Below are 14,327 nucleotides of genomic sequence, written 5' to 3'. Positions count from 1 at the left end.
TATCAACATTCGGACCATAATACCAGCACCACATCAACACCACACCAATTTATCAACATTCGGCCCATAATACCTGCACCACATCAACACCACACCAATTTATCAACATTCGGCCCATAATTCAATCACCACATCAACACCACACCAATTTATCAACATTCGGCCCATAATACCTGCACCACATCAACACCACACCAATTTATCATCATTCGGCCCATAATACCTGCACCACATCAACACCACACAAATTAATCAACATTCGCCCATAATATCTCCACCACATCAACACCACACCAATTTATCATCATTCGGCCCATAATACCTGCACCACATCAACACCACACCAATTTATCATCATTCGGCCCATAATACCTGCACCACATCAACACCACACCAATTAATCAACATTCGGCCCATAATATCTCCACCACATCAACACCACACCAATTTATCATCATTCGGCCCATAATACCTGCACCACATCAACACCACACCAATTTATCATCATTCGGCCCATAATACCTGCACCACATCAACACCACACCAATTTATCATCATTCGGCCCATAATACCTGCACCACATCAACACCACACCAATTTGTCAACATTCGGCCCATAATACCTGCATCACATCAACACCACACCAATTTATCAACATTCGGCCCATAATACCTGCACCCCATCAACACCACACTAATTTATCATCATTCAGCCCATAATACCTGCACCACATCAACACCACACCAATTTATCAACATTCGGCCAATAATACCTGCACCACATCAACACCACACCAATTTATTATCATTCGGCCAATAATACCTGCACCACATCAACACCACACCAATTTATCATCATTCGGCCAATAATACCTGCACCACATCAACACCACACCAATTTATCATCATTCGGCCCATAATACCTGCACCACATCAACACCACACCAATTAATCAACATTCGGCCCATAATACCAGCACCACATTAACACCACACCAATTTGTCAACATTCGGCCCATAATACCTGCAGCACATCAACACCACACCAATTTATCATCATTCGGCCCATAATACCTGCACCACATCAACACCACACCAATTTGTCAACATTCGGCCCATAATACCTGCACCACATCAACACCACACCAATTCATTATCAATCGGCCCATAATACCTGCACCACATCAACACCACACCAATTTATCGACATTCAGCCAATAATACCAGCATCACATCAACACCACACCAATTTATCATCATTCGGCCAATAATACCTGCCCCACATCAACACCACACCAATTTATCAACATTCGGCCCACAATCATCAATGCTCAAGCTACGTAAAAGTCCTGCCAACATCCCTGGACCCCTCTATCATAAGTTTGTGCATAAAGTCTTTGTGCAACTTTGAACTTTCATAACTTTTGATGTAGAGATGATATTAATAGTGCAGCAGATAACTGCAAAATACCCCTAGAATACTTCGGTTTGTGATGCAAGCATGAAATTTGGCACAAATACTCTCTTTGGTCTACTGTGTTAAAAAATGGTGCTGGCCACGAAAAAATCAAATCAAAAAACAAATCCAAACTGAGTCAGTACCCTCTCACAGTGGAAGATGGCGACCTAGAGATACTGGAGAAGTTTGTCATACTGATGTATGACAGGTCCAGCACTGCTGCCACTGTGGACGAGGCCAGGCTTGACATGTTTGCCAGAAAGCAGAGGCCTTACGAGGCCATTCCACCAACCAGAGCAGCTCTGCTCCAACACACCAGACGTGCTGCCTACCAGGCTGGTTGTGTGTGGGCCCAGGCAACCCAATGTCAGCCAGAAGCAGAGAGCCCTGCTGACTGGGGATGGCAGTGGTTTGGTGAAGAATGGCAGGTCTTCTGGACAGCCAACTCTTCCATTTCTCAAAGTTGCCAACAATTGACCAAATGCGGCTGTAAATGAGGCTGTCGTGGGAGGTGCAAGTACTACAGACTGGGTCTGAGCTGCACAACTCTATGCAGTTGCAGGTGTGAGGTCTAACAGCTTTTCACCTGTTTGAGTGGAGGGGGTGTTTATTTATTTATTTTTTTCTTCTCAGGAAGAGAAGCCTGGTAGAAATGCTGCATGAGCATGGCCTCAGCATCTCCTATGACGACTAACCTTCCATGGTTGATTTTCCCTTTGCAAAATGGGAAGATTTTTTTCTGTCCATATCTGAACCATATCTGTCAAGTTAGTAAACCTTAAAAAAAAAAAAATCTGGATTTGGTTCCAAACGCGAGTTCGTGAACAATGGTTTATAGCTATTGTGGCAGCTATCTTGGACTCCCATCTTTGTTTCAGCAGTATGCATGAGAACGAGGAATCTAAAACCATGTCCACCTAATTAGTTGATCCCAAAAACCTAGGTATAGATCCAAAAATTATGAGTCTATGTCTATTATTTCCTGAAATATGAGCATTATTTTGGTTTTGCGGCAGACATCTTGGATGCCATCTTTGTTACAACCATGCTGTGAGGTGTTGCATTACAAAGAATAATCATGCTAAAATCTAAGACACAAAAAAACTTTGGTTTACACCCTTAATGTTGTGTTTTGTTTCAAATATTTAGCTGCAGAAGAGGAATTTTCTGTGCATATGGCGGCCATCTTGAAAAATGGTCGCCATCTTGGAATTTTGCGTGGCCAGCGCCTTTTTTGAAAAAAAGTGGACCTCAAAGAGTATTTGTGCCAAATTTCATGCTTGCATCACAAACCGAAGTATTTTTGCAGTTATCTGCTGCACTAAAATGCAACTTTGAACTTTCATAAGCTTTGATGTACACATGATAGAAACAAACGATACAGTAATTGGTGCATGAGAACATCTATCTATCTATCTATCTATATATTACTAAAACTCTCAACATGTATGCATGTATATGTATATTATGTATGTTCCCGAAATACAGCCAAAACGTTACACGATAGCACAAAAATGTTAGGGCTACCTTACTCACCATTCTTCTGCGGTGTGCAATCTCAAGTTTCGTTCAAATCGGGCAACGAAAAAACTTATTAAACAATCAATTCCCGATTCAGTCAAGTACTCTTCGGGAGTATTTGATCAATGCAAACAACCTCAGCGGTATAGTTTGCTGGAGCTATCTTTTTTTTCTTGTAATGATTTTTTCATCAACCGCTGTCACAACGGGAACCCAACGGGTTCACGGGTCGTCTAGTAATTCATAAAGCTTTTACTCAATGCAGTTCAATTTTTTTAGGCTTCAACATGACCGCCATATTTTGTAATGCGTCGTTCAGTTCGATTTTCCAACTTGTTGAAGACATTCTCCAGTTGCTGCTGAGTAATTTCATGAGCTGCATTTGTGATCGTAGCCCTAAGTTCATCCAAAGAATGTGGTTTTTATGAGTAAACAATAGTTTTACATAGCCGCATAAAAATGTAGTCAGGTGAATGAGGTGACCAAGAAATTGGTCCGCATCTACCGATCCACATTGTCTGGGAAGACATCATTCAAGAACCATCACACATTTGAACCATATTGGCAGGGATCCTATATTGTTGCTAGTACAAGGTGATATGTGAAATTTTTAATTGTCAGAGTTGAGGAACCAAATGCAGTAATTGTGGTCATTGATATTGAGACTGATGTAGAATTTAACTCGTCAGAAAATCTCAATTCGCCAAGAAACCCAGGAGAAATCAATATTAACATAATTTGATGAATTTTGTTTTCATATGCCATTTGTAGTTTGTTTCTCCCATGTGTACATCAAAAGTCAGAAAAGTTCAAACTTGAACAAGGACTTTATGGACACCAGATGTGCACATCAGAGTATGGACATTTACTGTTAACATCTGCCACTGATTTTTGGTTGGTTTGATGTGGGATTAACGATACCATTCTTCACATTGTGTATCCACTAGTTATTTCAGGCTCTGTGGTTATTTTCGTTGAGGTAGTAATTCCTAGCTGTCAGATATACATAAGGTGTACCTGAATTTGTCACTCCCAGTTTTCACATTTTGAGAGCCCATGATACCCTTTAATAGGAATACACCATATTATCCTTTGCATTGACCATTTGTGACATTGGAGGGAATGCAAAGCTTTCTCAACAGATTTTGAGAGTGTATTTCCTCCCACTCCCTCATAAAAGAATCAGAATTGGAACTAATCCTCCTCGATCCAACCCACTCCTCCGAGGAAACCTTCCCGAGTATAAATTGAGGAATTTTAAATTGAGAAAAAAACCTCCACAGATGTTTCTGTCTTAATGGCTTCATCAGTAGGAGAGCATGTTTAGAGCAGGAGAGTGGAGTGTAAGGGGAATCGCAAAAGGGGAAAGGATGTCGCGAGGAAATATAAATAACTACATCGGACACTCTGTAGAGCGCATGCCTCTTTCTGCCAGGCTGATTAGTTTATGTTTTCTATCCCACTGATAGGCCGGATCTGAATTAGGACCTTAACCAAAATCTAATCGGCTTGTTCTTGTCACCTACCCAACTCATCGACCAATTTTCGTCCAAATCAATCCATAACTTTTTGAGATATCCTGCTATATGTCATTTTGGCCCTATCTTTCAATGGTGAAAAATCAGTGAAAATATTCTCAGATCCAAATCCGGATTCGGATCTTCATAATCGAATCATTTTGTTGGTGTCACAAACCCAAGCTCTCAACCAAATTTATTCCGAATCCGTCCACAACTTTTTTGATATTTTGTTCATAAACAAACAAACAGACAGACAAACAGGGGTGAAAACATAACCTCCATCCACATTCAGTGACAGAGGTAAAGAGGGAAGGTGAATTGGCATGATTGTGGTTGTGGCACACAGATGAATTGGGAAGGGTCAAAAATTCCATGCTTGAATATATAATAAATAATTGCCTCGTAAGATCTTTCCGACACCATTAATGTCTGGTGCATTATGCCACTACCGTCTCTTGCAGCCAGGTGTCCTACCAACACCATTTGCCTGCCGCTTCACATAAAACCAAATGCTTCAAACCCTCTGAAGTCCAGAATGAGCAATTGCATCTGGAAGTTTGATATAAAAACCAATAGATCTTTCATTTTGGTGGCAAATCTATAATAATGTAATCTATAATTTTTATTTATTTTGTTCCACCTCCGTTCCCTAATGTCTTTCACACTCGATTTCCTTGAAACAACCCAAGGTATAGATCCTTAACTAGGAGGACCAAAAGCATATAATTCACACCATCTGCTGTCATATGCAAGTTTCCAGAACGCATTCATGACTAAACGTTGGTTGTGTTGTGGTGTGTCCCGCAGCATCCTGGAACCGGGTGTGGAGAGAGCCTTCCTGGGCACTCGCTCTGGCCTCACTCGGCAAGCTGTGTTTGTGCAACCGCACACCCTCACTGATCAGTACGGGCTTGTCACTTGGATTATTTCACAAAACAGTTTGGATAACATTGCTACACCTGTTTACTGGTCATACATTGGGAGCAATAATTAGGACTAACAGACACCATGCATCCAAGGATATCGCAATAAATGGTTGAATAATTGAAATACATAGTGGAACAATCAAGTGCAGTGAAAAGTTTGTTCGCCTTTAGTTGAAGTGCCAAAACATGACATTTAATGTTGAAATAATGGGATTTAAAATAAAAAGTTTTAATAAGCTGTTTCTTTATTACAGTCCAACTTAACAAGCTCAAATGAGCTAAGATCCTCGCTCTCTTAATGATGACGTCATAAAACGAATATGACGTCTTTGCGATAAATTATCTGTGCTAATGCCCGGCTTGATTCCCGCAAACAAAATTCAAACAGCTCGCCTAGTTTCGGAGATAATGGTATAGGCGTTTTCCATTAGCGGCGATATTATGACGTCAACTTTTTTTCTCGGAAGAATTTCCAAAATCGGAGATGGTTACTGCCTGCGCGTGGGCTTTCTGCATATACATGGCAAGTTTCACGAAGATCCGATGAAAACTCTGGGTTGTGAAACAAAAAATGTCAAAAAATAGGAATGACGTCATAAAAATTGATATGACGTCAGTGATGTATCATTTGTGCGGTAATTCATCTCTGCTAATGCCCTGTTTGATTCCCGCAAAGCTTGCCGAGTTTGAGATAATTTTTTAGGCGATTTCCATGAGCCGAGATATTTTGACGTCATAACTTTTTTTCTCGGAGGAATTTTCAAAATCGGAGATGGTTACTGTCTGCGCAGGGTATTTTTACATATATATGCCAAGTTTCAGGAAGTTTCGATGAAAACTGTAGGCTGTGAAACAAAAAAGTCCACAAGAACAACAACGTGAGTAAGACTTAGAGATCCTCCACGAGGATCTAAAAATCTTGAAGTTCATAACACATGCCTTCTAATCTTGAATTTTCCTCGTCTGGTCAAATCTCAAAAGTCAAGTTGAATTAAAACTTAAATGGAAGACCTCAGTGAAAGATCAGGTATTGCAGACAGCAGGATAGCTAGATTGGTAGTCTGCTCACCTCTGAGTTGGCTGGTCATAGATTTGTCCCCCATTAAATTGGTTAGAAAAGATCATGGTTTTGGATGGGGGATGATCTGAAATTGTGGTGAACCAGCTGTCTTGAAGACATGAAGGAAAGAATATGAGATTGAAGAGAATGTGGAAACTGATTCCACAGGTGGGGAAAAAAGAGGAGCAGTTAAGTGGAGGTGATCAGTGATTCTGGATTTTGAGAGTTTCACCAGAAGGTGCACATTTCAAAGTTGGCCTCCAAAGCCAGTCACCGACTGGCATCATCTGTCCTTCCTCGGCACACATGAACTCTTGTCTACCTATCTACAAGGCCTTCATCTGCAGCTTGATGAAGTCCTGCTCTCCCCTCTGGCCTGGTACACCTGCCTCACACCTTACTCAGCTTGATGCCATGGAAACCAAGGCCTTCAAGATTATTGGAATCTCTTGTGCTGAAGCTGAGTCTCTGGGTCTATCTCTTCTCCATCACAGACAGGTTGGTGGTCTCTCTATCTTCCCCCACCTCCTTTCTGATCTTGCGCCCCTTGCTCTTTCCATGTTTTATCCCCCCCAGGTTTCTGCAGGGTGCACATGGTCCACGGTCAACCCCTTTCTGGTGAATCTCCAAAAATCCAGAATCGCTGCTCACCTCCACTCATTTGTTCCTCTTTTTCCCCCACCTGTGGAACCAACTTCCACATTCTCTTCAATCTCATATTCTGTCCTTCAAGTCTTCAAGACAGCTGTTCACCCCCATCTCAGATCATTCTCAATCCAAAAACAATGATCTATTCTCCCTCGTTAACCTCCCTCAACCCCAAGCCAACCTCCGTCCAAATTCCCAGTTTTTCCTTCCTGAGAGTTTTCTTCTGTATCGATCTTGTCCACTCCATGCATCCTTTCCTGCCCCCCATTGCTCCCTTTCCTGCCCCTTCATTGCTCCCCGTACCCATTGTTTGTCAAAGTTTTCCTTTGTTTTGTCCTTCAACTCTTCTGTTGGTGTTCCTCCCGCCCCCCCTCTCTCATCCCCCACTGTTCCTTCTGTTCTGTTGCATCCTGATCTGTTCAGTGTTCTCGCTCATCCATGAGCTTTGACTATGTGTAAAAATAAATCATGGCTTCTGTGAGATCCAGGAGTTTGAATGGTTGAACTTCCTGAAGACGATTGTTAAGAAAGTACAATGAGAGGGTTTGCCATGCGGTCTATCAGGATTGAAAGACATATTCCAAGTGTTTGACCAGCTTGTGATTTTGTCAAGGTCTGAAGAGAGGAAAGAGGCTGCTGCCTGTCTGAATGATGAGGGATGTCATGGCAGAAGGTGGAGTCATCAGCAAATAGATAAATGGGATTTTCCAGAGTCATGGAGATTATTTATGAAGATCAGGAATAGGACTGGGCCCAGAACACTGCCTTGGGGCACAGCAGCCTCAACAGGGAGAGGAGATGAAAGGATTCCGTTAAGAGCCACATGTTGTCGATGAGAGTAGAGGAAGTCAAGTCAGCCATGAGTGGAGTTGACCTTGGATGCCATAGGCAGAGAGTTTGGAGAGTAAGGCAGGATGCTACACTGTATCAAAACTTTGAGATATGTCCAGAGAGACGGCCCTGATCTTATGTCTGACATTGAAGGCCTCCATCCATTGTTGGGTGAGTAGAAGCAGCATGTCCAATATGGAGTGACCTGGTCTGAATCCAAGTTGGTGATCCAAGATTAGGCCATTGGAGAAATGGAAGGATTTCATATCACCTGCAATGATGGATTCCATAACCTTGATGATGATTGGAAGCAAGCTGGTCAGTCTGTAGTTCAGGAGATCCATGTTTGCACCTTGTTAGCCTGGTAAATGGAGAAGGTATTGCATTTGGGTCCATTTTTTTTTGTCTGTCTGTCTGTCCTCAAAGAACAAGAGTTCATATTAAAAATAACTCTCGGATCAGGATCCGGATTCGGATCTTCACTAAAATCGAATCATTTCTTTCTTGTCACATCCCCAACCTGTCCCACGAATTTCGTCCAAATCTGTTCACAACTTTTTGAGATACCCTGCTCGCAGACAAACAAACAAACACACAAACAAACCTACAGAGAGATAGCCAAACAGGGATGAAAAACCACCTCTGTCCACCATCAATGGCAGAGTTAACAAAAGCCCAAGATTAAAAAGGAAGGCTAAGAGTAAGATGAACAGTTATAACCCAAAACTAAGAGATATGTTGTAACAAGCACTCATTGAATATCTCGTGAGAGTTCATATGACGGATGTACCAAATTCACGACAAGCGCACAAGATTTTAACCACCCACGACCAGTCTCCATTGGTTCTGGTTGGGATGGAGGTGGTGCTTTTCCACGGTGTCCATCCCGTCCCCCATACAGAACCTTCTGGTGTTGTCGGCAGGATTTTGCATACCTACCCCACTTCCCACTTCACTGTCATGGCTTGTTCATACCAGCTGAATAAATCTCGATCTAAAGCGCGGAGCTCTTTCATGCCTTAGAAAGTTCTCCACCCAGCGCTACCTGCTTTATGTGTAGGTTTCACACATGAAACCTTACCCTGTCCGTCCTAAAGGTCCCCTCCGTGCACATACGTACAACTTAGCCCAACAGGTCCCTGTTACGTGGCATTGTAACCTACTCGAAACACACGGTCCATACTCGAGGCTTACTTCATTTTTACTATGGACCCCGCTGCTGCACATAACAATATACTGTACTGTGTGATTTTTATCTTCTACCATCAAATAGCACAGCCAGCTTAACATCTTCAAAGCACGACACACATTGATTTAAGCCCCTGCTAGCTAAGCAACAGGATGACAGCATGCTGTAGTTGGGTCTGGAATCGAACCCAGACTAGACAGCTCAAAGGTGTGTGCACTATTTCTGTACAATACTGTCATCATCGGGAGATTAATGATGTGGTCACAACTGGGATGGTACGTGACAGCTGCATAATGAGCAGAATACCCTTTTTTTCATGTTATACTATCCTAGTATCACTCACAATACAAGTTATACGACTAATAATAATGTTTTCCTTATTCTTGACTTTTTCAAACTCCACCCACCCCAGAGATTTTCTGACAGAAAGCCAGCGTAGCACCATTTTCACACTCGGGCGCTTCCCCGTTTGGTTTCACCGAGCTGCTGAAGCAAACCCCGGGACCTTCATCCACTCTTTACCCTGGGACACCGGTCAGACATCCCACAGTTTTATAAACAGATGTATTACAATACAATAGATGAATAGAGCATGTTTGATTTGTCACATATTTACACACGTGTCATCTTGCCTATTTTCACTTATTTGAAGTTGGAAAGACGTTCCTGTAATTGTTGCTTTTCTTTTAAATCCTGAACGTTATGCCTTCCCCCTTCCCCACAGACTTGTGTGATCAGATCATTCAAACGAATTAGTAATATACAATGGATTTCATACTGATTACTGTTTTATTTCATTGGGTTTTATTAGTCCCCATTGGACTTAGTCCGAAACGGGGGTGAATGGATTTGGTCTTGATTTTCATGTGCGTGCGTGCGTGTGTGCGTCCGCAACCGTATCTCGGATATGTTTGGACCGATTTTAACCATACTTGGCATAAAGAAGACACATAATGGTATACGTATGCACGTCATTTTTTTTCGACATCAAATCCAAGATGGCCTACTGGCGGCCATTTTAGTTGTAAAAAAACTGATATTGAACACGTCCTCAAGCATTTCTCGGACAAGCATTTATCGATGTTGTTCAAACTTTGCAACCAGATAACGAATGATGGCTTACATATGTGTGTCATTTATTTTTGAGGTCCGGAGGCCATCTTAGTTGCAACCCCCCCCCCCCCATGTTAAACATGTCCTTAACCATTTGTCAGACATGCATTTACCGATGTTGTTCAAATTTGGCACATACATAACAAAATGATGGCTTGTATAAGCAAATCATTTATTTGTTGAGATCAGATCCAAGATGGCTGACTGGCAGCCATTTTGTTACTCAAACGTGTCCCCAACAATTTCTCCGACATGCATGGTCCAATTTTGTTCAAACTTGGCACAAGCACAGTAAACGATAGCATGCACTTACGCCTAACTTTATTTTACTATCTGATCAAAGAAGGCCGACTGGAAGACTGGCATCCATTTTAGTTGCAAAAAAACCTCAATGTTGAACACATCCTCAACCATTTCTCAGACATGCATGGTTCGATTTTGTTCAAAGTTGACACACTCACAGTAAATGATAGCATACACATGCCCCTCACTTTATTTTGCGATTTGATCAAATATAGCCAACTGGTAGACTGGCACCCATTTTAGTTGTACATAAATATGGGCTATTCCTTTAACTCCATGCATTAAAATTACTAAAACAACAGAGGCTATGATATTTTATGTCTTTTTTACTTGTTTAATGTGGACATTGAACATCCCACATTATCTTTATTTCAAAGAGTAGGCCACTGCATGGCAGTACCATGCTCATCAGGCAGAGATGATGATAGCAACACATCCATCCCTAAGATCTTCACATATGATCTATCATAACCCTGCATCTTGGAGCATTGTGAACTCCATCTCTATTTACAAGTGCTATCATATCTAAAGATCTACAGTCAACCTGCTTGGCAAGGTCTCTGCTCTTAAATGAGCCTTGACACTTGCTTGAAAAAGAAATAATGAAACATATTTGCACTGCAGACATCATACATTTTCTCTGTACAAACCTGCCCAGAGATTAGCACCACTGTAAACATGCTTCCTCGTCTATCTCAGCAAATGATGGATGTCCTGAACCTGGAATAAGTAATTCAATGCTAGAAAGTCCCATCATCTCAATCTGTCTCTCCACAAACATCAACCTTGAAATGCTGCAATTTACTTTTGCAATCAACCATTGAAGAGGTTCAGTTTTTAGATAACCTTGGCCTCATGAGTATCTATTGCTTGTCTTAGACATCAAACTGGTTTCCAACTTGAAATTCTCTGTAAAATTATGTTTTCTTTGCCCCTTTTCCCTCATAATGATTCAAAAGGCATTCGTTTGAAGTAGCATGGAACATGGTTCCCCACCTTGGACTGGTGACCCAGCATTTCCTCCTTCACCCTCCTGACAATGGGAGAAACTAATGCCTGCAAATTCATTGGCATCTAACACTTAGAGGCTGAATCACAAGACCTGCTTTTACTCGCCACAAGCAATTTGATCATGGTCTTCAACCACCACTCCTCGTCAAGCCCCACTTGTCTTTTCCAATCTCCATCCACAATGAGATGCTGTAAATTACATATGTATATGTACATCCAAAAACTCAACCTTGTTCCCCTCCCTAACTTTGAGTTTTCTTCTCACCTCCATTCTTTTGTACCCTTTTTTGTCTTGCTTGTGAAATCAGCTCCCTGAATCTGTCCTCACTTGCTCTTCCTTCACCATCAAGATTGCAGTTCATTAGCCACTTCATATCCTCTTCTGTACCTACTGTATACATAAGTTATTTTTATCCCAATAACACTGAACAACAAAATTTTTTTACTGGAGTTGTGTAAAGTGATTTAGACTAATTTGGGTACGCTGATTTCAAAAATCATAACCGTTTTGCTGTATCACGTCAGGATTTTCAGTAACAGAAATATTCCCATTGCCTAGAAGTCAGGATTTCAATGAAATTTACAAAAATTCATTTATTCATTTATTTCATCATGAATGCTTCAAAATTATAGAAATTACAGAAAAAACTCCACTAGAATGTAATTAAAAATGCTTTAGGCATTTGGCTTTGCGTTTGTGCTGCTCTGTGTCAGTTTCACGATGCAGGAACCAGCAGAAATCGCCCATCATGTTCGGGTTGTGCCGCCCTTGGTAACGCGTCTCCATGAGTGAAATCTCTTGGTGGAATCGCTCGCCGTGCTCGTCCGAGACTGCTCCCAAGTTGTCAGGGAAGAAGTTCAGGTGCTGGTGTAGGAAATGGATTTTCAGGGACATCCTGGAGCCAAGTTTCCTGAAGGACTCCAGCAGCTGCTGCACTATTTCTTCATAGTTGTCCGCGCGCTCGTTCCCCAAGAAGTTGTCCGTCACAGCTTTGAAGCTCCTCCACGCTGCCAGCTCTTTGGGGTTTAGAGTTGTCGGAAAAGTTTCGTCCTTCATAATCTGTCGGATTTGCGGTCCAACAAAGACACCAGCCTTGATCTTGGCCTCCGACAAGGTGTTGCCAAACTTTTCCTTGAGGTATAAAAACCCACGCCCATTCAGATCCATTGCCCGTACAAAACTTTTCATCAAGCCGAGCTTTATGTGGAGTGGTGGAAGGAAAACCTTGGCTGGGTCGACAAGGGCGACATGCTTCACGTTGTGTCGACCAGGTACATGCTCTTTTCGCTCTTCCCAATCTTTCTTCGTCCAGTGATTCTTGTCGTCTCTGCTATCCCAGAGACAAAGGAAGCACATGTATTTTGTGTAGCCTGACTGCAGCCCTAACAACAGCGCCACCACTTTCAAGTCTCCGCAGATGTGCCAGTTGAAGTCATTGTACTTGATGTAATCAAGCAGCTGCCGCATAGTCTCATAGGTCTCTGTCATGCCGAACGCGTGAGCCAGTGGGACTGATGGTTTCTCGTTGCCATTGTGGAGCAAAACAGCCTTCAAGCTGTTCTTCCCCGAGTCGATGAAGAGGCGCCAGTCTGCAGGATCGTGATCACACCCAAGTTCTTTCAACAGACCGTTGATGTCACTGCAGAATGTCATCGTGTCTTCCATCTCAAAGAACTCAGCCATGTCTCTGTGACGTGCTCTGAACAAGGATATCTTGGTGTTAGGTTCAAGTAGATTCCACTGCTGCAGCCTTGATCCAAGCAGCTCTGCCTTCGCCTTTGACAGCGAGAGATCTCTTACAAGATCATTTAAGTCTCCCTGGTTCAGAAGGTGTGATTCTTGAGTGTCGGGTTCAAAGGTTCATCATCACCATCCTCTTCACCACTGCTTACAGCTATGTTCTGATCAGCTGGAGGTGTTGGAACGGGGTTCTCGTCATCATGAGGCACAGGTTTACGAGCAGAGACGCAGTCAGCGTACTTGATGTGACCTTTATTCTTCTTGTTGAAGCCGGCGATGCTTGTGCAGCAGAAATAACAATCATCATGATGATTCTGCGGCTCACGCCATATCATGGGCACCGCAAATGGCATGCTCGCGCGCTTGCCCACCAACCACTGAGTCAAGGTTGTGTGACAGCTTGTGCAGCAGATGTGTGGTGCCCAGCTCTGTTCTTGGTCCCCCACCTTACACCCGAAGTAGTGAAAGTAGGCGGCCTTCATTTTTACTGCTGTAGATATACTTCGCTGTTGATCTTTTTTGGTATACCGACCACAGACATAACAGAAGTTGTCAGGATGATTGGTACAGGAACGCCTACTCATCTTTATCTGAAAGAAAGAAATATAACACAAGTTAACAACAATTGTACGAAATAGACATGTTAAAGACATATGTAAATTTCATTGAAATCCTGACTTCTAGGCAATGGGAATATTTCTGTTCCTGAAAATCCTGACGTGATACAGCAAAACGGTTATGATTTTTGAAATCAGCGTACCCAAATTAGTCTTAATCACTTTACACATCTCCAGTAAAAAAAATTTTTGAAATTTGTTGTTCAGTGTAATCTATCTTCACTCCACTTAAACATCTCTGCTCATGCTACGTGTTTATGTGCGCCGTGTCCGTTTTTAAGCCTCCAAAGCCGAATGCATTATGGTTTCTGGTTATCAGTCTGGCTGTTGGTCTGTCCATGTGTGTACAGCACATTTTCATTCCCACAATAACTTGTGAACTGCAAAAGG

At 42.2% G+C, this 14,327-nt stretch overlaps 1 protein-coding gene across 7 annotated transcripts in view; it reads left to right on the top strand.

Moving 5' to 3' along the window:
• Positions 1 to 14,327, top strand: part of CACNA2D3 (calcium voltage-gated channel auxiliary subunit alpha2delta 3) — a 390,026-nt gene that overhangs the window by 280,133 nt on the left and 95,566 nt on the right. For all 7 annotated transcript variants that reach the window (XM_085897494.1, XM_085897493.1, XM_085897491.1 and 4 more), the window contains 2 exons: positions 5,306 to 5,401; positions 9,565 to 9,686. In XM_085897494.1, the coding sequence (XP_085753620.1) occupies positions 5,306 to 5,401; positions 9,565 to 9,686 (218 nt within the window). The remainder of the gene's footprint in view (positions 1 to 5,305; positions 5,402 to 9,564; positions 9,687 to 14,327) is intronic.

This window comes from Eptatretus burgeri, chromosome 10, assembly GCF_056783735.1.
Source record: "Eptatretus burgeri isolate ZD-2024b chromosome 10, Ebu_testis_v1, whole genome shotgun sequence".
Lineage (NCBI taxonomy): Eukaryota > Metazoa > Chordata > Myxini > Myxiniformes > Myxinidae > Eptatretus > Eptatretus burgeri.
Note: the sequence above shows the minus strand (reverse complement) of the source record. Positions and strands in the feature narration are given on the sequence as shown.